General features: G+C 39.2%; 1 protein-coding gene across 18 annotated transcripts in view; it reads left to right on the top strand.

Moving 5' to 3' along the window:
• The first annotated feature begins 501 nt into the window (after nt 1–501).
• Nucleotides 502–26,676, top strand: part of WNK1 (WNK lysine deficient protein kinase 1) — a 129,407-nt gene continuing 103,232 nt past the window's right edge. For all 18 annotated transcript variants that reach the window (XM_070371699.1, XM_070371697.1, XM_070371710.1 and 15 more), the window contains exon 1: nt 502–1,268. In XM_070371699.1, coding sequence (XP_070227800.1) covers nt 507–1,268 — 762 coding nt within the window. In that variant the 5' untranslated portion in view covers nt 502–506. The remainder of the gene's footprint in view (nt 1,269–26,676) is intronic.

The following is a 26,676-nucleotide window of genomic DNA, read 5'->3' as shown; positions in this document are numbered from 1 at the left end:
CGCTCCTCCGTGTCGCGCTTCGGCCCCTCGCGTCGGGCAATGGGCGGCCTCTGAGGCCGTCCAGCAGGGCGGGGAGGAGGAGCGGCCGCCTGCCTGGCCGCGAGCCCCATCGCGGCCTCGTCCGCCTCCGCGCCGAGCGGCAGCCGCTCGGGGGTCCAGCCCGCCCCGGGCCGCAGCGGTGGAGAGCCGGCCGCCGCCTCCTTGACTCGGTGCGGGCCGCCGCGCCGCCCCCATGACCGCGCGCCCCCGGCCCTCCAGCCCGCCCGTCCGCCGCTCGCCGCACGATGGGTGCGGGCCGTGAGGCGCCAGCCCCCGTGCCTCCGCCCCGCCGCCGCCCCCGACAAGCGCGCCTCGAGAGCCGCAGCGGCCGCCGCAGCCGGGCCCGCGGGCCCGCCTCCCTCTCGGGCCGCCGAGTCAGTGCTGAGTGAGGGGCCGTCGCCCCGCCGCCCCGGGCCGGCCCCCTTCTTCCGCGAACTCGAGCAGCCCGCCTCGCTCCCGCTCCCACCATGTCTGGCGGCGCCGCCGACCAGCAGAGCAGCGCGCAGGGCTCGCTGTTCCTCTCGCCCCCGGCGCCTGCCCCCAAGAATGGCTCCAGCTCGGACTCCTCGGTGGGGGAGAAGCTGGGCGCCGCAGCGGCCGACGCCGCAGCCGGCCGGACGGAGGAGTACCGGCGTCGCCGCCATACCATGGACAAGGACAGCCGGGGGGCGGCCGCGACCACCACCACAGAGCACCGCTTCTTCCGCCGCAGCGTCATCTGCGACTCCAACGCTACGGCCCTGGAGCTGCCCGGCCTCCCTCTGCCGCTGCCTCAGCCCGGCGCGGCTGCCGTGGTCCCGCAGCGGAGCCCCCCGGAACCCCCGCGCGAGGAGACCCTGATCCCCGCCGCTGCCGCCCAGGTGGCCCAGCAGCCGCCCGCCGCCGCCGCCGCCGCCCCTGAGGAGCCGGTCGCCGCGAGCCCGGCCACCTCTTCGGCCCCGAGCAGCGCGGGCAGAGACCGCCAGGCTGTCCAGCCGGGCCCCGCGGGGAGCCGAGAGGAGCCTCCGACGTCGAGAAGTGGCAGCGGCGGCGGCAGCGCCAAGGAGCCCCAGGAGGAACGGAGCCAGCAGCAGGATGACATCGAGGAGTTGGAGACCAAGGCCGTGGGCATGTCCAACGACGGCCGCTTTCTCAAGTTTGACATCGAGATTGGCAGGGGCTCCTTTAAGACGGTCTACAAGGGTCTGGACACCGAGACCACCGTGGAGGTCGCCTGGTGTGAGCTGCAGGTATACCCCACCTTCTTTCTCTTATAGTGCTGTGGGTCCCACATTTGGCTCGGCCACTTGGCCGAATTTTCCCTTTACGTGTCTTCCTCTTGACTGTTAGCTGCGAGTGGGGGGAGGCCAACTTTCGAAAGAGTCACCAGGATTTGGGGTGTTGGCACAGGTGAGGCGTTAGTATTTGTAGCCAGAGATTCGCTCCTAGGGAAGGAGTGGTGAAAGTCATCCGGATACCAGCGCGTTGCCTCCTCGTCATTGTTTTAGTGTCTGGCAGGAAACCAAATGAGCGGGGAAGTTTTTGAGTTCGGAAAGTACAGTCCTCTTGCCTTGTGTTCATCAGAGGTCTGCAGTGATGAACTGCTCGTGTGTTAGATGCGTGTTTCCATTCCTGAGAACAGGCGGTCTTAAGTTAAGAACGACCTTGCTCACGAATGACCTTCTTTTCGACGAATCTTAGTTGGTGGTCGCACCGGCATCTAATAAACTAAAAAAGGCTTCCTTCACTGGATAGTTTGAGATTAGAAAGTTACAGTTGGGTGTTTGATATCGTTCCACCTGATGATGTTTAAGCAAGTTTTGATAACCGTGAGCAGACGTTGTTATTAAAACTAGTGTGTCTTTAGCCCACTCGCTGTTCTGTGGGTAATACAGGAGCTGATGTAAATTGTGTTTTGAGAGTTGTAATGTCATTATCATTGTTTTAATCTTGTAAAAGATTTTTAAGCTAAACTTTCTCAAGGGTACAAATGAGTGACAAAGGCTTCATTTTTAACCTCTAGGAGGTTTTCATGGTGTAAATAATGGTGTGTCATCCTGGTTGACAAGGTTATAACGGGGTTTGGGCTACTTGTTGGCTTGATCTGTAGCAGCTTGACTGAAGTTGGTCCTCACCTATGTGTGTTCACATAGGTTATTGGAAGAAGTGGAGTTGAACTGAATAAAAAAACCACTGACATTATACGTGAAAAATGCCAGTATCCATATTTTTCTGGCAAAGGAAATGAACCAAGCTGAAATAGGATATGAAAGTACCTGAGTGATCTAGGAATTTATCTATTATCCGTGACCCAATATGTTAACATTTAACCTTTTGAATGTCACCTTCCAAATGACCAAGGTCATATCAAGTGTGAAGGAAAATTAACATGTGGAAGGAAGTAAACTTAAAAAACTGACAAGTTTTTTAGGAATATAATTTCTTAAATTTTATAGTTAGTGATACAGAACTTCTAAAGGCATTGTGAAATAAAAACTCAATTTTGTAGTGTTTTAAGAGTTCGAAAGGTGGTAGACCTGTTTTTTTTTTTTTAATTGTCAAATTATAACTTTATTCTTTGGTCATTCTTACTCAGAAACTTTGATCTGATTTGTTTTGGTTTACAGGCAGAGTATTAGTTACAAGCAAACAAACACCTGTTACGTTTTTAATACCTAAGGTGCTTATTGCTACTGATCCTGTATTGTATTCTTTTATTGTTTCATATTTGAATAGGTGCTTTTTAATAATTTTTCCCCTCTATTTGTTACCTTACTCTCAAGACCAGACCCAAGTAAGTGTTGAGCACTTTATGGATTAACTTTGTTAGATTCAATTTTTAACTTTTAAGACTTCTCAGAATGTATGTTTTTTTTGTCACCTGGAATCTTCAGATAGTTTATTATCTTGAAACTACTGATACAGTGGGTGAAAAAAACCTCAGTTTGTCTAATGTCACGATTTTGTCTAAGCTTCTCATTTTTTTTTTCTAGAACTCATGAATGTATGATTTTTGTTCTCTAGGCATGGTCATGGTTAAACAAAAGAATATCTTCTCTCTATGTATAACAGTGCCATATTATTTTTATGCTAGTTTGGAATTTGGCTGGAGAACCAAATGAAAATGCATTTGAGTGGTACCCTGCTTTGGAACCTTCCTTTTATGATCCTACTTTGACAGTTTTCCATTTTTGTTTTTAAAATGTGATTATCTTAGTCCCAAGATCTTTTATAGCAGTAGTTGGACAGTATTTATGATGTTTTGGCCAAAACACTTGATAACAACCTACTCAGTAGGTTAGTGGTTGAGTTATTGTCTTTGGATCTAAATTCAAGGACAAGCCAAAGGATTACTAAATCATTGGGGAAAAAATAAACTTTTTTCACTAAATGTATACTTACTACAAATTTTTCTGTAGGAAGACTGGAGAAATATTGTGTTGTTGAGTTAAAAATGTCATGTATTAAAACTGGAAGAAATCTTAGGCTATTCTGCCCAGCTTCTTATTTGATAAATGAAGAACCTGAAGTAGAGTAACTTATTTGTAAATGACTTTCTTGGGTTGATAAGGAATAAAAGTAACTGGTTAGGATCTAATAATTTGAGAAATGTTAAAGCATTTGTAGTCTAGTAGATGGTTAATTAGTAAATCTCAAATGAAGCAGTTCTGTTTTTGATGTGGAAGTTACTGTCAGATTTTTGGAGAGATCTGATCCTGTAACCCTGGCAGATTCCAGACTTATGATGTGGGTAGCGATTTTATCACTTCAAATGGAGAAATAAATAGGCTTTTGGGGATGAAGGATGGATGGGTGTGGTATGTGAGTCAAATTTGTTTCCATCAAGCCTATTTTTAGAGTCACAATATGCATAGTTATCTATTAAAACAAATACTGACTCTTAATATGTGGGTAGTACTTTGATACTACAGGATCTTAAGTGATAACTGAGATCCATTAAGGTGCACATTTACTTACCTGGTTTTACTAGGCAGGTGATGTGCCTTAATTTTACTTCTCTTTTGGCTTGATCAGAAAATGTTGTTACTGCTGGACTTTACAGAATTTACATTGCCTTTTTTAGGGAGGGTTTGTTTTTGTTTTAAAGAAACATAGCATAATTGCTTTGATAAAACATAATTATACACTGCGATTCATTTACTTTAAGCACTTCTGCCCATGCTGCTTCTAAATACAGAGTTCACTGAATATATTGATAAGATTATTTCCAGATCTGCCTGAAAGGAGAAGTCAAATCATAAATTTTGATTAAACTCCAAAATACTTAGTGTATGCTTTTTTCTGGCTTTTAGCAAGTTAAGGCTCATGTCTCATCATGAGTATATGATATCAATGTTTTATGAAAAGTTTTTTGATGGTGTGTAGAAATTTGTTGTGGTTCTGTGATTAAGAAACCATAACTTATTCTTTGTTCTTAATTCATTGAACTGTTATTCCCATTTTGAATAGTGAGGATTTTTCTTACCTTAATGTTTTAAATTTGTGCCACATTCCTTGGTTTTTAGGAATCTGTACTAACTTTTAGTCTCAGAAACTAAATTTCAGAGAATAGTCTTTGGAGTCTTTTTGCTTTTAAATTTTCAGAGCCACTGATTTGTTGGAGTATGGGCAAAATTCAGGTAGCTCAAGGGTAGCTGCTGTGCAAATTAAAGAATGATTGGTGACTTGTTTGAAGTAATCCTTTGTCCCTTCTCAACAGGACAGAATAATAATTAAAGACAGAATAATTTTGGCTAGGTAAGAGTTAATTTAAAATATATGTAGACTTATTGTTTGAAGAAATAACCTTTGTACAGGACAAAGATTATATTTAGGTTGTTTTTTTTTTTAATATAGTTCTTTGTTTTAGGGGCTTAAATGTTTTCCATTTTTCTTACCTTTTTTCAGATCTTTAGTATCACAATTGTTTGTAGTGTAAGAACTTGGGAAGAGATTGTTTTTGTGTAAAACAAACTGGGACTCTATTGTGGGTGACTGAGTTCATTTCTTGACATTCAGATTCTAGTGCAAGATCCTGGTCATTTAGAGTCATCTTGGTTAATCCCTGTGGAAACATTCAGCTAAAACTGGGCTCTCATTTTCAGAAATCAGCTTGATTTCAGAAATCAAGTGTGTTATTTGTGTTTCCTGATAAGTTAGTATTTTAGATAAAGCTGTAAAAACTGCAAGAATGGTTATGTTCAAATTATAATTTCTGAAAATGTTCATATACTGTGAAAAATTCACAATAATTGGTTTCTAGGTTTTGCTATGCCAGTTCTTTATATTTACTTATTGTTCGCATTTTATATTTTTTTTGGTCCTGTATTAAAAATCAAGTGTGCGGGATTAGGTGAGACTTAGCATGACCTGCACTTGGATTTGGAAAAGGCACTCTTTTTCTGCAGTATAACACAGTGATTAAGAACTAAAATGCCTGACTTTCCATTCAAATCCTGGCTCAGCTAATGATTGTGTAACCTTGGGTAAACTTCTTTGTTAGTTCCTTACCTGTAAAGTGAAATGTAATGAGTGCCTATTTTACAGAGTTGTTGTGATGATTAAATGAATTAGGATATATAAAAAACTTCTAGCACCGAATGTGGCACATATATATTAACTGTGATGATGCAGCATCTTTTTTTTAGGCTACCTTTTTGAGGGTACTGATGAAAATTTTGATTTGTTTACATTTATTCTTGAAAAATATAGCAAACCTCCATACTGTTGCTACCATTCTTACAGGAGAAATGTTGGAATTGAACATGGTGTCATCAGTGTTTTCACATCCTTTAACTTTACCTGTCCTCTGCCTAACTTCCTCTTGTTAATTTCATAACTTGTTGCTCCCAAATGGCAGTCTTTCTGAATGACTAGTTTCCAGAATTTGCTGAGATCTTTGCTCTTGGGATCATTCTTTCTTCACATTGATTAAAAATCATTTACATTCTTTGTCTATTCCATTAGTCTTTGAGCTCTTTGAAGACATAAGTAGATGCTCCATATACTTTGGTAAGTATTAAATTTTTTCTGTTACTAAGTTAGAAATAGTTGTAGATCTCAGGGTTTTTTCATCCATATTCCTTGCCTTTCATTGGTCCACAGCAGATTCTCTAATCTTGTATTTTGAGATTTCACTCTGGTATAATACAACACATATAGCAGAAACCAGCTCTGAGGCAGATAACTTGGATTCTGTGTTACCCAATTATCTGACCCTGAGTAAGGAACTTAACTCTGTAAGACTGATTTATTAGTAACATGTCTTATTGACTTCACAGGATTGCTGAGGAGCAACTGAAATACTATGTGAAGGTACTTTGAAAAATGTAAAGTATGATACTTCAAAGAAAAATCCATTTCGAAGGCTATTAATTATCACTTGTTACAGATTAATTATTTTAAACTTCGTAGTTGGGTTTTAGGAGCATATTGTTCAGTTTAAGGGTTTTATTAAATCTTAAGTTGAGTTTAAGGGTTTTATTAAATCTTAAGACAGCTTTTAGACTGAAGAGCAGCTTTTGGACTGAAAAGAAATTGCCAGAAGCTTTTCTTAAGAGTGTTTTTGTTTGGAAGAGGATTATGCCTTTGACAACTGGCAGGCTTAATTTTGTGTGTGGCTCTAAAAAGATTGGTTATTGATATGTTCTTCAGGAGAGAAGAAACTTTAGTATTTGCTTGGTTTTGTGGTTGACTTCATTGTAGACTATCTCTACCTGAATTTGTATTAATTTAGCTTTTCGAGTGGGCTTTCATAAATAATTTAGTTTTTGATGTTCTGACTTGAGTCTTGGCATTGTAAGATTGACATATTAAATGTGCTGTGCTAAGTTAATGTGCTTAATGATTTTTAGAAAAGAATCGTCAGATAAGCTTTGTCATCACAAGCAAATACAGTTTTCCCTGAAATTTAAGAAATATTAAGAAATTAAGATTTTAAGAATAATTTAAGAAAATGTTTGGAAATCTGCTTGGTATAATCATATTCAGGTTAGTTAAGAAAATCCACTGTTTTTGTAGATGCCTTTTGAGCTGCTAGGGTGCAGTTTCTCAGACACAGGTGATCTGTGTTTTCGTCATTAGGTACCTGGTGAATGGTGTTGAGTTAATCGAGCACTAATATATAAACCAAACAGTGAGAAGTGAAATGAAGTAGTGAAGCACATCATTACTGTTGTCATTGTCTCTATTAGTTGACAGAAGTAAACATGTTGTTTGAGGTAATGATAGGATTCTCTTCCTGGCCAATGGTTTTGAGCCAGACAACATGATGTACAGTCACTGTCCATATCTGCAGGTTCTGCATTCACAGATTCAACTAATTGTAGATGGAAAGTATACTGGAAGAGAGAAATAGCAGAAAGCAAAAGTTGAATTTTTTGCACTTGTAGCAACTGTGTGTATTACATTGTGTTTACAACTATTTATGTAGCGTTTACATTGTGTTAGGTATTATAAGTGAGCTAGAGATTATTTAAAGTATACGGAATATATGTATAGATTAAATGCAAGTAATGCACCATTTTATAGACGGGACTTGTGCATCCTGGGTGGAGGCTGGGGAGCGTCCCTGGAACCAGCTCCCTGAGGACCCTGAGGGGTGACTATATTCATCTCTGTGGATTTTCTCTCTGCTTGGACTGGTCACTCATCCTGGGTTATGGTAGACTTGGGAAATGCAATATAACATCTCTTTAACATGCTAAAGAGTTCGTAGACATTATCGTATTTACATGCTCTTTGAACTGTCCACACACCCTTCCCACACAAATACTCGGCTGTAGGCAGTGGAGAGAATTTGAAGCAGAGGAGTATAAAATTAATTGTGGAGAATTATTTAAGGAGTACGAATATGTAGAGTTTAGTTTTATGTATGAGTGTGAGATTTCTAGGGCCTGAACTAAGACAATAGAAGAGCGGAATTTTTAAATATTTAGTAGAGAAAATGGGCAGGGTTTATTGATGAAGTGGAATTTGGAGGAAAAATGAAGCACAGGCGAGAGGGTGGGAATAAAAAATGGTACTGTCAGCTGAGGGAGGAAATAGGAGAGAATGGAGGGGAAGCCTTTGAGGGGAAGGGGTGTGGAGGTGTATTCAGTTGACATGATGAGTGTGAGGTGCTTGTGATACCTCCAGGAGGAAGTTCAACCAGGCCACTGGATACATTCCTGAAGCATAAAAGAATGGGTCTGAGGTAGAAATAGAGGCTGTCTGTATTAGTCATAGCTGAAATAATGGAAGTAAATGCAGTTATCTAAGGAAAGGATATATATGAAGAGAAACAGAGGAAAAGACAGAGAAGAATAATGGGCCTAGGGCAAAAGAGCAATAATTAAAGGGTGGGCAAAGGAAAAAGGAGCCCAGGGAGACTAAACAAAACAGCAGGAGAACAGAACAGAAAGAATAAAATTTCCAGGAAGGAATATAGCAGAGAAGTTCAATATATTCAAAGATATACAAAGGATATTACCACAAATTCACATACACATGCAGAATTAACAATAACTAATGTTATGTCACATTCACTCTAGATATTTGGTGATCTTACAGCTTCAGAAGAGTGGAAGGCTTGCAGTGAGTTTAAAGAGTGGCTGAGGAAGAAGGGCATGGCAACCCCCTCCAGTATTCTTGCCTGGGAAAATCCCATGAACAGAGGAACCTGGTGGGGCATGGTCCATGGGGTTGCAGAGAGCTGGACATGAATGAAGTGACTGAGCACACATGCACAAGGGAGGTTAAGAAGTAGAGACGGTAAGAGTAGGCCATTTCTTTAGACAGGTTTGAACAAATATGGGGCAAGAAAGATTGGGTAAGTAGAAGGCATGATCTTGGAGAACATGGATAGATGAGCAGGGAAAGGTCTTTAAAAGTTAAAACATTGATATATAATAATGTGTCTGCTTTCTCTGCCTCAGATAAGAGTCTGTTCTAAGGCAGTTACTGTTTTAGTTTTGGTTATTCTTTATGGATAGTTAAGTCAATCCAAAATAGGTTTTCATACTTCATATGCTGTTTGTCAACTAGTTTCTATAATACTCAATTGTTGGGCATGATAAACTGATTCTTAAAACAGCTTGTTTCTCTCTGTAGTTAGTCTCTGGCATTAATGCTGCATTTGGGTATTAATCTGGCGATACAGACTTTTTTAGTGGGGCATCTCTGAAATGACTGTCTTTGTGTGTCACTTGAGGAAGCAGATTTCACGTGAAACTATTACAAGAAAGATTCTTAATTATTACGCTATTTCTAGAATGTGGTTGAAATGGATGTATCTACAACAAAAAGCCTAAATAACTTCTTTAAGCCCTTGTCTTTTTGAAGAGTGTTCCTTGCTAATTAAATTAATCTGGAAAAGTATTAATAATTACTAATACTTACCTAATAGGATTTTTTTTGGTGATAAGCATAGTCTTATGCCCATAGCATATTATTTGTAATTCTCAGAGGTATAGTACAAGGCAGATTTTTAAACATTTTATATTTGAGGAAACAAACACAGGTTTAATAGCATGTTTAAGATCACATGGCATCTGAGTCCTTGTTTTTTTCCACTGCAAAATACTTCAGTTAAACTAGGAAGAAGTTTGAGTTATAGTGGAATTGAATTTTTTTGTTCTGTTTAGAAATTACAATTTGTTATTGAGCAACTTACACCTTTTATACTTCCAGTTCATGAAGTAAATCTCCATTTCAGTAGCCTTTTAACCAGTTTACATTAGTAGATGCTATAAGGAGGGAGATGGTGTGTTTATTAACTTCCTGGTGTATCCTAAGTTACTTATATTGGTTATGATATAGAGCGTCTGTTTATTTTTTATTACTTTTGTTTATTTTTAATTTTTTGGCAGCTCCCTGCGATATGCTGGATTCTAGTTTTCTAACCTCGTATCAAACCCACAGCCTTTGCAGTGAAAGTGTGGAGTCTTAAGCACTGCATCACCAGAGAAGTCCCTTGAACGTCTGTTTTAGACTTAAATTTTTGAGACGGGATGTTATTTTTAGTGGCCGCTGTGTATCAAACTTCCACCTAATAGAGACAGATTGATGGTTACAGTGCTGGTGTGTCTGCAGTCGTGCGGTTACGTCCAACTCTTAGTCGAGAATACTGGAGTGGATTGCCATTTCCTTCTCTAGGGGATCTTCTCGACCCAGGGATTGAACGCAAATCTCTTGCTTGGTAGGTGGGTTCTTTACCACTGAGCCACCTGGGAAACCCCTATAGTATTGGTAAGCTCTGTCTGTCTGTTGAAAGCCATGAGTTCACATTCATATCTCCAGTTCTAGAGTTCTTTCTAGCTTTCCCCTTTTCCATTTATATACACACCCTACTTGTGAGAGTGACAAACTTGCTTCTTATTATCCTAAATGTATGTATGAACTGGCATAATCTAGAAATACGTATGTGGTCTTTGTTCCTGATTCCTGACAGAGCTCCTAAAAGCCTTGAAAGTTCCAGGAGGATGGCAGTATCTTTTGTTCTAATGAGGTGACTCTTGACTGACTGGCTCAGAGATAGCTTCAGGGTAGGTGCTGGTCACCAGGAAGACCATGCCATGATTAGAGGGCTGGAGCTTTCAGCCCTTCTCCCACCCCCAGCTTCTGGGAGTGGAGGAGAAGAGGAGCTGGAGGTTGAGCTACTCACCAATGGCCAGTGATTCACTCAACCATGCCTAAGTAGTAAAACCTCCATAAAACCCCCTGATTCACAGAGTTTAGAGAGCTTCTGGGTTCATGACCACTTCCAGGTGCCAGGAGGGTGGTACACTGTAGAGGGAGGGCATGGGAGCTGTGTGACCCTCCTCAGAGGCTATACCTTGCCCTGTGTATCTCTTGTGTTTGGCGGTTCCTGAGTTCTCTGAGCCACTCTGGCAAGTTCTCAAACCTGAAGAAGGGGTCATGGAAACCCTGGATTCATTGGTTGGTCAGAAGTGTAGGTGGCAACCTGGGACTTGCAGCTAAGCTAGTGTCTGAAGTGAAGGCAGTGTTGTGGAACTTAGCATCTGCAGGGGTCCCTGCTGACTCCAGGTGGTTAGTGTCAGAAATGAGTTGAATCAGTAGGACACCCAGTTGGTGACCAAAGAGCTGAAACATTTGTTGGTGGTGTGAAGAACACTGTACAGTTGGAGTCAGGGAGTTGAGAATAACAGAGTTCAGAATAGCCAGTAGTCTCTTGGCTCCTCTGGATGGAGGTCCCTTAGGCACCCTTCTCACTCCAGCAAGGCTATTTGAAAATTAATTCACTTTCTGTCCTTTTATATTCTCTCTACTGCTGCTTTTGGGGATATGGTACAGCTTTTTTTTTTTTTTTAAGCCTACAGTTAAACAGGTGACATAAATTGCTGTGAATTTGCTTTAAGAACATTGCAGTAATCCAGGTGAGTTTTTCCCTCAGCACATTCATAATCATTTCCTATAAATACAGATAATGTCTGTATTTAATTTCTACTAGGAATTAATTACATTAATTCCTGTTAGGTTGGTGCAGTTTCAGACATGAATTTTAAATCATTATAACTGGGCTCAAACACATCTTTATTAATCTAAATAGCAACCATTACAATCAGCACGTTTTTGCCAGTGAGAAGTAAGTTTATTCCTGTAGCATAAAAACAAAACAAGACCAGGAGCTGACTGTGGCTCATATCATGAACTCCTTATTGCCAAATTCAGACTTAAATTGAATAAAGTGGGGAAAACCACTAGACCATTCAGGTATGACCTAAATCAAATCCCTTATGATTATACAATGGAAGTGAGAAATAGATCTAAGGGACTAGATTTGATAGAGTGCCTGATGAACTGTGGACGGAGGTTCATGACTGTACAGGAAACAGGGATCAAGATGACCATCCCCAGGAAAAAGAAATGCAAAAAAGCAAAATGGTTGTCTGAGGAGGCCTTACAAATAGCTGTGAAAAGAAGTGAAAAGCAAAGGAGAAAAGGAAAGATATACCCATTTGAATGCAGAGTTCCAGAGAATAGCAAGGAGAGATAAGAAAGCCTTCCTCAGCGATCAAGGCAAAGAAACAGAGGAAAATAATAGAATGGGAAAGACTAGAGATCTCTTCAAGAAAATCAGATACCAAGGGAACATTTCATGCAAAGATGGGCTCAATAAAGGACAGAAATGGTTATGGACCTAACAGAAGCAGAAGATAGTAAGAAGAGGTGGCAAGAATACACAGAAGAACTGTACAAAAAAGATCTTCACGACCCAGATAATCATGATGGTGTGATCACTCACCTAGAGCCAGACATCCTGGAATGTGAAGTCAAGTGGGCCTTAGAAAGCATCACTACGAACAAAGCTAGTGGAGGTGATGGAATTCCAGTTGAGCTATTTCAAAGCCTAAAAGATGATGCTGTGAAAGTGCTGCAGTCAATATGCCAGCAAATTTGGAAAACTCAGCAGTGGCCGCAGGACTGGAAAAGGTCGGTTTTCATTCCAATCCCAAAGAAAGGCAATGCCAAAGAATGCTCAAATTACCACACAATTGCACTCATCTCACACGCTAGTAAAGTAATGTTCAAAATTCTCCAAGCCAGGCTTCAACAATACATGAACTGTGAACTTCCAGATGTTCAAGCTGGTTTTAGAAAAGGCAGAGGAACCAGAGATCAAATTGCCAACATCTGCTGGATCATCGAAAAAGCAAGAGAGTTCCAGAAAAACACCTATTTCTGCTTTATTGACTATGCCAAAGCCTTTGACTGTGTGGATCACAATAAACTGTGGAAAATTCTGAAAGAGGTGGGAATACCAGACCACCTGACCTGCCTCTTGAGAAACCTGTATGCAGGTCAGGAAGCAACAGTTAAAACTGGACATGGAACAATAGACTGGTTCCAAATAGGAAAAGGAGTTCGTCAAGGCTGTATATTGTCACCCTGCTTATTTAACTTCTATGCAGAGTACATCATGAGAAATGCTGGGCTGGATGAAGCACAAGCTGGAATCAAGATTGCCAGGAGAAATATCAATAACCTCAGATATGCAGATGACATCACCCTTATGGCAGAAATCGAAGAAGAACTAAAGAGCCTTTTGATGAAAGTGAAAGAGGAGAGTGAAAAGGTTGGCTTAAAGCTCAACATTTAGACAACTAAGATCATGGCATCTGGTCCCATCACTTCATGGCAGATAGATGGGGAAACAGTGGCAGACTTTATTTTTTGGGGCTCCAGAATCACTGCAGATGGTGATTGCAGCCATGAAATTAAAAGATGCTTACTCCTTGGAAGGAAAGTTATGACCAACTTAGCATGTTAAAAAGTAGAGACATTACTTTACCAACAAGGGTCCATCTAGTCAAGGCTATGGTTTTTCCAGTAGTCATGTATGCATGTGAGAGTTGGACTATAAAGAAAGCTGAGCGCCAAAAATTGATGCTTTTGAACTGTAGTGTTGGAGAAGACTCTTGAGAGTCCCTTGGTCAGCAAGGAGATCCAACCAGTCCATTCTGAAGGAGATCAGTCCTGGGTGTTCATTGGAAGGACTGATGTTGAAGCTGAAACTCCAATACTTTGGTCACCTGATGGAAAGAGCTGACTCATTGGAAAAGACCCTGATGCTGGGAAAGATTGAGGGCAGGAGGAGAAGGGGACGACAGAGGATGAGATGGTTGGATGACATCACTGACTCAATGGACATGAGTTTGGAGGAGTTGGTGACGGACAGGGAGGCCTGGCGTGCTGCGGTTCATGGGGTCACAGAGAGTCGGACATGGCTGAGTGAACTGAACACGGCGACTGAACTGAACTGTAGCATAAAAATCCATGCTTCAGGATTCAGCTAATTCTTGGAAAGCATTTTTTGCCTCCTGCTGGTTGTGGAAGCGTTTTCCCTGAAGAAAGTTGTTGAGATGGTTGAAGAAGTGGTAGTTGGTTAGCAAGAGGTCAGGTTAATATGGCGGATGGTAGCCCAGGTGATTCAACTTTTGAAGTGTTGTTGGTTGTGCCATGTCCGGTTGGTGGTGTTGTGGAGAAGAATTGGGCCTTTTCTGTTGACCAGTGTTGGCTGTAGGTGTTGCAGTTTTCGGTGCATCTCATTAATTTCCTGAGCATACGTCTCAGATGTTATGGTTTCACCAGGAATCAGAAAGCTATAGTGGATCAGTCAGGCAGCAGACCACCAAACAGTGACCACGACCTTTTTTTGGTGCACATGTGGCTTTGGGAAGTGCTTTGGAGCTGCCTCTTTGTCCAGCCACTGAGCTGGTCATCATGGATTGTCGTATACAATCCACTTTTTGTCGCATGTCATAATCCAATTGAGAAATGGTTCATTGTTGTGTAGAATAAGAGATGACACTTCAGAATGCATCTTTCCAATTTGCTTCAAATGCCGAATGACCATAGAATGGTTGAGTTCTTGGGCAACTTCTCTTGTAGTTGTAAGAGGATCAGCTTCAATGACAGCTCTTAATTGGTCATTGTCAACTTCCCATGGCCAGCCACTGTGCTTCTCATCTTCAAGGCTCTCGTTTCCTTTGCAAAACTTCTTGAACCACCACTGTATTGCACCTTTGTTAGCAGTTCCTGGGCCAAATGTGTTCTTAATGTTGTGAGTTGTCTCTGCTGCTTTATGACCTATTTTGAACTTGAGTAAGAAAATTGCTCGAAATCGCTTTTTGTTTAACATCATTTCCATAGTCTAAAATAAATGGCAAGTAAAAAGTCTGTCGCAAAAAAAAAAAGAAATATGCATTGAAATAATGTATAACATAACCACATTTATTTAAGAATGTATTCCAATATCAAATGGTAAATTTCAACAATGCAAAAAATGGCGATGACATTTGCACTGACTTAATAATTAGTGTTTTTTTCAGTCTTTTTCTGATGAAAATTTAGCATCCAAATTAATATATTCTGAGTATAAAAAAGAGCTTCCCTGGTGGCTGTGTATAAAAAAAGACTCATTGGATTTTGAAGACTTTGTATTTTTTTTAAAAGTTAAAATATCCCAATTAAAAAAAATTGATTACATATTAAAATGATAATGTTTGGGTATATTGAGGAAATAAATATTAATTTCTTTTTTCTTTTTAAAGTACGGCTACATGAAAATTTAAAATTGAAAAATTGCAGCATAGTTCACATTATATTTCTCTTGGCTACCACTGACCTGGACTGTTCTGTTAAAATGTTGTAAGAGAGCTGATGCTGCAGTAAATTAAGTTTACTACTTCCTTTAAAAAAAAAATATCTTAGCACCTTCCTTTTTGTGGTTTCTTTCATTAGCACCCTTTGCAAGGCACAATTCTTTTGCTGTTGCTGAACACAGAAATTTGGGTTTTTAATGTCTTTTCTTTTGGGCTTGTGGTGCTTTTAATATGATTATTATGAAAATCGGCATCCAGTTCATCAAAATTTTATCTTGTCTTTTGCTATTTACCAACATGTCTATATCAGAAATATTTCTTGTGATCTTACTCTTTGAGTACTTTAGTTGTTGCAAGGAGAATGTTAGAAGTCAGTTTTTCAGCAAATATCTTGAAATATTTTCTGTAAATATTTTATTTCAAATAAAATGCATGTTTGGATGTATATTGAATGTGTAAACTTGCTGCTTTATTTATATTCTTTGATCATTAATAGCCACTGTGTTTTCTTAAAGTTGTTGGCTCATTTAGTGTCCATATTCCTAAGTTTAATGATATTGATAAATAGGTTACATTGATTTATTGGTATCTTTTGCTTATAAAAAGAGACATTATTTATAGTTCAACAACTTATTTGCATTAAGTTTCTCCAAAATACTTAATGTTTTGACTAACTGTTCCTGTACAGTAAAGAAGGTTGAAAAGATTAGTGAAGATATAGCTACCTGCTTTAATAAAGTTGTAAAATATTTGAGATAGCAAGACAAAGCTTTTCAAACTCTGTATGATAGTTTAATGACCATGGAAACCAGTTTTCCTTTTTGTTTAAGGACGTTTTGGTAGTCACTTTTTAGAGCTACCTGTTAATTTGATTTTGACTTAGTTATCTGAATTATAAGCTTCATTTATTTCCACCATAGATTTTACAACCTTAAGTCACAGACAAAGGCTTACAAGAAAGTTTTATAAAAGTAATACATTCTCATAAAAATTAGTAAATTAGAGGGCAAAGAGGAAATATAAATTACCTGGAATGTGCCACTTCATCTACAGATAAGCATTGTTAGGATTTCTAACAGTCTAATTTCAGTGTGTTGGATTTTTGTTTTTATAGCGGTGATCATATTGTATGGTCCTACAGTTTGCTAGTTTCATTGTATAGCAGAAACATTTTCCTTAAACATTTGAGGTTTTTAGATTAACCGGCAAATTCTGTTCATAGTCATAATTGGTGTGTGTGTTAATGTCGCTGTTAATATACTGTTAAGGTCACATAATTTTCCTGATTTATATAGAAAAGAGCATTTCGTATGTTAAAAATTTGAAATTTTAGATTGAAAAGTACTAAATATTTAGATAAAAATATTATTTGTGCACTGTTAGAATTGTTTTTGATGCTTTTTAACCACTGTACCTGCAGTTATGACATGAGTTTTAGAACTCATATTTTAATCATAAGTTTGTATGTAAAACACTTGAATTCCTACTTGAGTATGTATTAATTCTTCTTAATTCTCATTAAGAGAAAATCAGGATGTCTGGCTCACAAATACCTACATTTAGTGATGGCTAAATCTTGGAAACCGATCACTGATGGATTTGATCACTCTGAACAGAAGTTTTAAAGTCACGGTTGATATATTGCAAAGCTGATTAGTTTTTCACCTTCAGCCTTTGTTAAGAGATTAGCAGAGAGTTCATTCACCTCATGATTTTGGGCATGGTCAGAGTATTATTTTAAATCAGGCATTTGCTTCTAGAACAGTTACTGTGGTTGAGAAGTTTGTAAAAGTTGAGTATTAGGGGCTTTAATAACAGTACATTGAAAGTTCTTTGAGGAAGTTTAGTTTTGTACATTGACTAGATTACAGGGGAAAAAGCCTTAGTGTGCTTTTTTTCTTTTTTTTACTTCCTACCCACTTCAGATAACTTAAATCTGCTTCCTTTATTTAAATTTTTAGCAAAGTCTACTCCCAAGCTACTGTAGAGCTCTACAGAGAAGTTTTTAAAGTACAGGAAGTTCTTAATGCATTTAAAGTGCACTGCTTCCTAATTGCTTTTTCCATTATACAAGTTGTGTATGCTCAAAGACATCTTAGAGAACAGGGAAAAATTGAAACTAAAATAACCCTGCTGAAATTCCATCACTAAAAAAGTAATGCTTATGTATCATTTTGGAATACTTTGCTTTTGTTTCTCCCTGCCCAAGGTGGGTTTTATATTTATTCAACAAATATCAACCGATAAACTCTTACGTGCCAGGTACTTAGTTGGCAAATAGAGAAAAATCCTGCCCTCATGTTCTGCTGGGGTCATAGGTGTGTGTGTGTGTGAGCATCCTGTTCACTGGTATAATTGCTTTTGCTTCTTAGTACTGCTGCATATGCTTTTGTGATGTCAGTTTCAGAACTGACATTTTGATCTTCAGTTAGTATGTACAACACTTGAATGACGTGCTCCTTTATGTTAAGCCTGGAAGGTTCTTTTGAAGGCCAAGTTACAGGGACTGTTGGGTAATAGGATCTTCTCTAGAATTTTCTGAAGCAACGTTACCATCATTTTCTCTCCCTTTACCAGCTCACCTCCCAGTCAGTGTACTGAAAAGGGTACTGATAATGGTCTGGTGAATCCTGCTATCCCCTTCTTTCCCTCCCATCTCTACCTCCTCAAACTCCTTCTCAGTGCTTTTACCACCCCTGCTTCTGGTGTCTCTCTTTGGGCTGTGCTTTCTCAAACAGAACCCAGTTGAAGGGATTGTCTTCTATTTGCTGGTTCTAAAATAACACAAAAGACCTGGAGGCTAGGGACTTCAAAGGCTGGGAATTGAGGCAAAGAATTTACCTATTGGTTTGTAAGCAAAACACGAATTGATACCTCAGATTTCACTGTTCAGAGCTATTTTCTTAGTATTAAATTCAGAAATGGAATTACTGGTTCTGAGAGTATGAATATTTATATACTTTCTACACATGGCGAGATTATTTTTCAAAAGAGATTTGGTGACCTCACTGAGACTTCACTGCCCTTATTATCATGAAACTCTCATTGCTTTATATTTTATGTCTTCAGAACTTGACTTTATTCTTTTGTTCTTCATTACTTTTTAATTGTAGCAAGTCTTTCCTCCAAAGTTAGGTAACTATTTCTAATTTCTTAATTTTCTTTTCTTAGTATTAAAATTTGTTATGTTGTTGTGGACATGTTTATACTGTTGTATTAAGATTCAGATTTTAATTTATACAGATTTTGGACAAATGTATAGCTTCTCCTCAGTGTTAAAAATTTTACTTTTGCAATCACATTAATGGTTATTTCCTCATTTCTATTTTCTTTCATATAGTATTTAGAGAGTAAATTAAGGCATTACTTAATGTGATGAGTTAAATGGCACGTCAGGTAATACTTTTGTGACACAATGATTTTTAATTCAGTTTGCTTTAGATTTCTGTGTTTTTATGACAAGTTGTGTTTTCATTAACAGTTCCTTCTAGGGTCTACTTTTTATCGACCAGGCACTATGTTTTATATACACTCTCATTTAGTTCTTGTGACACACAGAGATCAATTACCATTTGCAGGTGAAAAGACTGGAAATTAAATAATTGGCCCAGATCACAACTGGCAAGTGATGGAAGTGGGAGTTAAGTCCAAGTCATTCTTGTTTATGTGTTTTTCTTTTTGTTCTTGTTTTAAAAGCCAGTATGCTTCTCTTCAAACTTTATAATTACCTAGTAGTGCACATTAAAATGGATACTGTAGGTTGTCTATGTGTGACCCAAAAGCCAAATTGATAATTTTTCAGTTTTTAACCTGGCATTTGATGTTGTGTCTTAAGTACATGTGGTCAAAGTTGAATCTCAATGTATTGTTCTTGCTTTGTATGGAATTTGTAACAGGGCAGGTGCTTTGGGAGAGAAATTACTTACTTTCCAAGGACTTCCAAAAGGCAGTAAAAGAAAATGGGATTTAGAAAAGAATATGGACTATAGAAAATTAATTGGTAATCCTGTATTTGAGAGTCGTAATTGTTGACTAGAATGCAAAGACCTAGTCATACAAAGTAGGTGCTCATTCAGAAGAAATGTGGAAGGTAAAGGCTTGGATTACATGACCATAGATGGCTCAGCGGTAAAGAACTGGCTTGCCAATGCGGGACACAAGGGTTCGATCCCTGGGTCAGGAAGATCCCCTGGAGGAGGAAGTGGCAACCCACTCCAGTATTCTTGCCTAGGAAATCCCATGCACAGAGGAACCTGACGGGCTATAGTCTTTGGGTCACAAGAGTCAGACGTGGCTGAACAACTGAGCATGTGTGCACACAAATATAACATAAACCTAGAAAAGTTGACATATTGTGACTAGATTATCATACCAGGTGAGTAATTTGTTAAAAAGTGATTTGTTGAAATTGGAAGGAAACACTCTATGTGATTAAGGTTTAGGATTATGAATGATTTAATAATATAGGATAGGACATACCCACTTTGTAAAGAGATTAACATAACCAAACTACGGAAAAATAAAAGATTTTAAGAAAAAAACCACTAGGAATATATATTCTAAACTGCAGAACAAAAATTTTAAATTCTTAGTAATACTGATAGTAGTCTAGTAACAGGAGAAGGCAATGGCATCCCACTCCAGTACTCTTGGCTGGAAAATCCCGTGGATGGAGGAGCCTGGTAGGCTGCAGTCCTTAGGGTTGCTAAGAGTCGGACACAACTGAGCGGCTTCACTTTCCCTTTTCACTTTCATGCATTGGAGAAGGAAATGGCAAGCCACTCCAGTGTTCTTTCCTGGAGAATCCCAGGCACGGCGGAGCCTGGTGGGCTGCTGTCTATGGTGTCGCACAGAGTCGGATACGACTGAAGCGACTTAGCAGCACCAGCAGTCTAGTAAGAGGTATAACTTCTCCCTGGTAACATGGCGAACCCCACCACAGGGCCAGGGTGGGGTTCAAAAAATATTACTATCAAAGTCACATATTGCCAGAAAATTAAAATTTAGGAAAATCTTGGAACTGAGGGAGGAATAAACATGAGAGAGGAGTAAGCAGCAGCGGGGAATACTGTTGGAGGACTGGAAATTGGCAGTTCTGCCGATTTTACTACTATAAAATGGAAAATGGATTGATTCCTCCTCCTCCTGCCCCACCCCCACATTCAGGAGGATAGCATTCTTTTCTGTTAAAACTGCCACTGATTATATATTTCTCCTGACAGTGATGATCATATTGTCAACTCTCTCAAAAGAGATGAACACTATATTTATTTTTGTTATATTTTAGAAAAATTAGTATGTGAACTTTAGCAACTCTTTTATTTGCATATGAGGAATTCCCTGCTGGGAAAATAAGATATGTTGCTGTGAATATAATTTTAAAATATAGACATACATATGTTTATTTATAAATTCTCTTTCACTTGATATTCTAAGAAAAAATCCATATACAGTCTTGTGAATTGAATGGACTGGAATAGAAATACTGTTTTTAAAAATATATCTACCACTACCCTGGAAGTTTGAGAAGTAGAGAATAACTAAGACATTTCCTTTTGTTTGAGTGTGAAGGACACTACCTCAGTCAACTCCCATTTCCTCTTCCCTGCATTTGTTTGAAATAGTCTATGTACGACACTAATTTGACTACTCAGTGTAATGCTCAGAAATCAGAAGAAATAACTTCCAGTCTCAACCATTCCCAGTGTTGAGCAGTTTTTTAAATCTGGAATTTTGATGTTAATCATTAATAGAATTGTTTAAGGGTGAGCAGTTAATATTCTTTAAAGAAATAATTTTGAGGTATCTTTTTTGGGGATTCCTTGCAGATGATATTATGACTTTATGGGTATTAGGAAGAAGGATGTGGAGACTAGTCATTGCTTGTATGACCACTCTGGTATGGAGTGGTGATGATCTGCCCACCATGGGCAGGGTTTAGTGTTTCTTGCTCTTTGTAGAGAGATCACCCTTGTTTAGACTGCAGACCTTGAATGTTTCTTTTCTTACTGACTCAGTTGATGAAGATTTGTTAGTAGATAGGAAGTCTTTTGTGTTTACATCCAGGTTTATTGTTCTGAATAGAGACCACTTAAAATGTTTATAATGTTTCATACTGAGTGAGATACACAGATTACCAAAAACCCCCATTTGAATTTTGTAGTACTTTGCTTCTAAAATTGGGACAGAATGTAGAAGTTCAGGAAATTTTCATTTGTATTGTGGCCCTGGCCATGCATTTTCCAAAGCAGTGGAGTTGCATTCCTAAACTTAGTGTGTTGCATGCACTGCTGAGCATAATGGGAAAAGGAAAGTGCCATAAAAAGCTAAGTACCAGGTAACTAGCTGGGAAAAACTCTTAATGGGAGAGCTGGTGTGGTCATTAATCCACTAGAAGAGTGCTTGAGGAAATGGCTGCATGTGTTAAACTGCAGTTTCTTTTGGTTATTAGAAACCAAAATAGGAAATTCAGAATTAGCACTTACATACTGATAACATTTTTTCTGCTGCCTAATACAGTGCAAAGAGAATTAAAATGGGAAACTTGGTTCTAATGCTAACTATAGAAGAATGACCTTGGGTGAGTATGTTGTCTTACTGATAAAATGAGTGGTGAAATTGTTTAAGGGTCCTTTCAGCTTTCGTTTGTTGCCTTAAATATGCTTCATTTCCTCGTGAACAATCAAGAAGGAAGATTTTTACTTTGAGCCTGATTTCCCCGACAGCTCCTCTAGTCACTTGATGCCTAGTAGATTGGCTATACACAGACTGCATTGCAGTGTTTTCAAACCTTTTTGTGTGTGAGTCGTTCAGTCATGTCTTACTCTTTGTGACCCCCATGGACTGTAGCCCTCCAGGCTCCTCTGTCCATGAGATTTTCCAGACAAGAATACAGGATTGAGTTGCCATTTCCTTCTCCAGAGGATCTTCCCAACCCAGGGATTGAACCCCGGTCTCCCTCATTGGAGACAGACTCTTTACCGTCTGAGCTACTAGGGAAGATTCCTTTTTAACTTTTAAAGATTTCAAACCTTTTAACTGAGCTCTATTCTAAGAAATACATTGTACATTTAGACCAGGCGTATACACATTTTAAATGACAGAAGTTTGACAAATTACCTTACCAGTGAAGAGTTATGTATCTCTTTAGTTTCATCTGTGTGTGTGTGTGATTTACAGTGTACTCTTTGAAACACTTTATTTAAAGTATAAACTTGAAACTGGGTTCTTTTTTTTTTCTTAAACTGAATTAGTTAAATAAAGCAGAAAGTTGTTGATAAATATTTTCCCCAAAATGAAAAATATAGTGGCTGTATAAATTTCAGCTCCTGCCGGTAACACAAGCTCTGAATATAGTGTTCATTCTTAGGGAGGAACAGATAATGATTTTTCATAACAGTTGAAGTTAGGCGTATATAAAATCTATAGTTGCTTAGTCTTCAGTGCAGATAATTTAATGATCTGTTAGTTTTCTTTAGTCCCTTATTAATAGATTGGCATTAGCTATGACACAAACTGGTGGCACGAAAACCCTTAAGCACCTTTTTGCGTTTGAGTTTTTAAAGGTATTTTGTAGAAGACACATATATAATTTTAACGCATACATGTATTTTAAATAGGTTCTTTCCTTTTGGGTTCTAACCCTCAAGAAAGGTAGAGAGATTTAACTCAAACTTACCAGTCTTTTAATCCTGTCAGATTCCTTCTCTCCCCATCCTTCTGCTCCCTGGTTTGAGTTTTTATGGAATTTGTGGCTTACTTTTTTAATGTAAGGATTAAAATGAAGTTCTCTTGGAATATACTTAATATTGGTAACTCTGGACCTCTCATTTCCTTAAATTCTAAGTCTTTTTCCTCATCTCAAAATGATAATTTGTATACTTGACTAGGTTTTTTTTTTTTGGACTGGGTTATTTTAAATACCAAGGAAATAATGGCAGTATACTCATAGTACAGTGTGATATTTTATGTAATTAAAAGTCATTATCATATGCTTCTCTGGTGGCTCAGACAGTAAAGAATCTGCCTGCAATGTGGGAGCTCCCGGGTTGGGAAGATCCCCTGGAGAAAGGAATGGCAACCCACTCCAGTATTCTTGCCTGGAGAATTCCATGGACAGAGGAGCCTGGCAAGTATAGTCCGTGGGATCACAAAGAGTTGGACGCAACTGAGAGACTAACACACACACAATATGGAAATTAACTTCTGAGGTTAGACTTGGAAATTAACTTGAGGTTTTTGATTGGAAGTGATCCTAAAAGTTCATCACCTAATTTTCACTTCACTGAGTCTTAGATTTGAATCCTGAGAGAAAATCGTATAGTAGCAGTTAACTAACGTAGCTAACTAATCTAGTGGCTCTGTAACAGTACCACTTTACATGTTCTGTAGTGCATCATTTCATTCAGTTCTCTAAGTAACCCTGTATGTAGTATCTTGTCATTTCTATTTTATAGATGAGAAAACCAAGGAAAATATTTGGTGGAATAACATTTCTAAAATTGAGGATCCTCCTATGGGGCTTTGGTGTGTATCATTGAGTATATCACTGTGGGGTTCCTAAGTCAGTGAAATTGACTAGAATTTAGATGTAGAAGTGAAATTCAAGGAAAACATCATGGAAGTGAAATTCAAGGAAAACAAGGTGGAAGTAAAATTGTAGTGAGAGACTTCATCTTAATTATATTTATGTATGACAAATTGCACTCATTTCATACTCTAGTAAAGTAATGCTCAAATTTCTCCAAGCCAGGCTTCAGTAGTATGTGAACCATGAACTTCCAGATGTTCAAGCTGGTTTTAGAAAAGGCAGAGGAACCAGAGATCAAATTGCCAACATCCACTGGATCATCGAAAAAGCAGTAGAGTTCCAGAAAACCATCTATTTCTGCTTTATTGACTATGCCAAAGCCTTTGACTGTGTGGATCACAACAAACTGTGGAAAATTCTGAAAGAGATGGGAATACCAGACCACCTGACCTGCCTTATGAGAAATCTGTATGCAGGTCAGGAAGCAACAGTTAGAACTGGACATGGAACAACAGACTGGTTCCAAATAGGAAAAGGAGTACATCAAGGCTGTATATTATCTCCCTGCTTATTTAACTTCTATGCAGAGTACATCATGAGAAACACTGGGCTGGAAGAAACAAGCTGGAATCAAGATTGCTGGGAGAAATATCAATATCCTCAGATATTCAGATGATACCACCCTTATGGCAGAAAGTGAATAACTAAACAGCCTCTTGATGAAAGTGAAAGAGGAGAGTGAAAAGTTGGCTTAAAGCTCAGCATTCAGAAAACTAAGATCATGGCATCTGGTCCCATCACTTCATGGCAAATAGATGAGGAAACATTGGAAACAGTGGCTGACTTTATTTTGGGGAGCTCCAAAATCACTGCAGATGGTGATTGCAGCCATGAAATTAAAAGATGCTTACTCCTTGGAAGGGAAGTCATGACCAACCTAGACAGCATATTAAAAAGCAGAGACATGACTTTGCCGACAAAGGTCCGTCTAGTCAAAGCTATGGTTTTTCCAGTAGTCATATATGGATGTGAGAGTTGGACCATAAAGAAAGCTGAGTGCCGAAGAATTGATGCTTTTGAACTGAGGTGTTGGAGAAGGCTCTTCTTTTATGTTTGTTTAAGAAATGGAATAATCCTATTTATTTTATTTTTATTTTATTTTTTATTTTAATTGAAGGCTAATTACTTAACAATATTGTGGTGGTTTTTGCCATACATTCACATGAATCCGCCATGGGTGTACATGTGTTTCCCATCCTGACCCTCCCTCTCACCTCCCTCCCCATCCCATCCTTCAGAGTCATCCCAGTGCACCAGCCCTGAGCATCCTGTCTCATGCATCAAACCTGGACTGGCCATCTATTTCACATATGATAATATACATGTTTCAGTGCTACTCTCTCAAATCATCCCATCCTCACCTTCTCCCACAGGGTCCAGAAGTCTGTTCTTTACATCTGTGTCTCTTTTGATGTCTTGCATATAGGGTCATCGTTACCATCTTTCTAAATTCCATATATATGCATTAATATACTGTATTGGTGTTTTTCTTTTTGACTTACTTTGCTTTGTATAATAGGCTCCAGTTTCATCCACCTAATTAGAACTGATTCAAATGCATTCTTTTTAATACCTGAGTAATATTCCATTGTGTATATATACCACAGCTTTCTTATCCATTTGTCTGCCATTGGACATCTAGGTTGCTTCCATGTCCTGGCTCTTGTAAACAGTGCTGCAGTGAACATTGAGGTACACATGTCTTTTTCAGTTCTGGTTTCCTTGGTGTGTATCCAGTGGGATTGCTGGATCATATGGCAGTTCTATTTCCAATTTTTTTAAGGACTCGCCACACTGTTTGGAGAAGACTCTTGAGAGTCCCTTGGATTGCAAGGAGATTCAACCAGTCCATCCTAAAGGAAATCAGTCCTAAATATTCATTGGAAGCTGAAATATTCATTCAGCTGAAGCTGAATCTCCAATACTTTAGCCACCTGATGCAAAAACTGACTCATTGGAAAAGACCCTGATGGTGGGAAAGATTGAAGGCAGGAGGAGAAGGGGATGACAGAGGATGAGATGGTTGGATGGCATCACTGACTCAAGACATGAGTTTCAGTAAACTCCGGGTGTTGGTGATGGACAGGGAGACCTGGCATGCTGCAGTCCATGGCGTCACAAAGAGTTGGACACGACTGAGTGAGTGAACTGAACTGATGACAAATTTAGATGTAAAAAATTAACGTCCTAAATCAGCACTGTCCAGTAGAAATACAGTGACTACCACATAATGTGGTTTAAATATTCTAGCGCATGTATGCTCAGTCGCTCAGTTGTGTCTGACTCTTTGTGAACTTGCGGACTGTAGCCCTCCAGGCTCAGGGTTTCCCAGGCAAAAATACTGAAGTGGGTTGCCATTTCCTACTCCAGGGGATCTTCCTGACCCAGGGATCAAACCTGCCCTCCTGTATTGGCAGGTGGAATCTTTACCACTGAGCCACCTGGGAAGTCCCACATTTTCTGGTAGCCACATTAAAAGAAAATAAGAGGTAGAATTAATTTTAACAATATATTTTATATAACCCTCTATATCAAAATTTCATTATAGCATTAGTCTATAAATTATATTTTATATTCCTTTTTTCTATTAAATCTTCAGAATTCAGTGTATATTTTTTAGTATCTTGTGTATAGCAGAAGTGATTGTTATGCATACACACACTAATCAGCTTCCCTGGTAGCTCTGCTGGTAAAGAATCCACCTGCAATGCAGGAGATCCAGGTTCGATTTCCTGGGTTGGGAAGATCTCCTGGAGAAGGGATTGGCTATTCAGTCCAATATTCTTGGGCTTCCCTGGTGTCTCAGACAGTAAAGAATCCACCTGCAATGTGGCAGACCTGGGTTTGATCCCTGAGTTGAGAAGTCCATGGAGGCGGGCATGGCAACCCACTCCAGTATTCTTGCCTGGAGAATCCCCATGGGCAGAGGAGCCTGGCAGGCTTCAGTCCTGGGATGACAAAGAG

The sequence above is a fragment of the Bos mutus genome, chromosome 5 (assembly GCF_027580195.1).
Source record: "Bos mutus isolate GX-2022 chromosome 5, NWIPB_WYAK_1.1, whole genome shotgun sequence".
NCBI classification, from domain to species: Eukaryota; Metazoa; Chordata; class Mammalia; order Artiodactyla; family Bovidae; genus Bos; species Bos mutus.
This window is presented reverse-complemented; position numbering and strand designations above follow the sequence as displayed.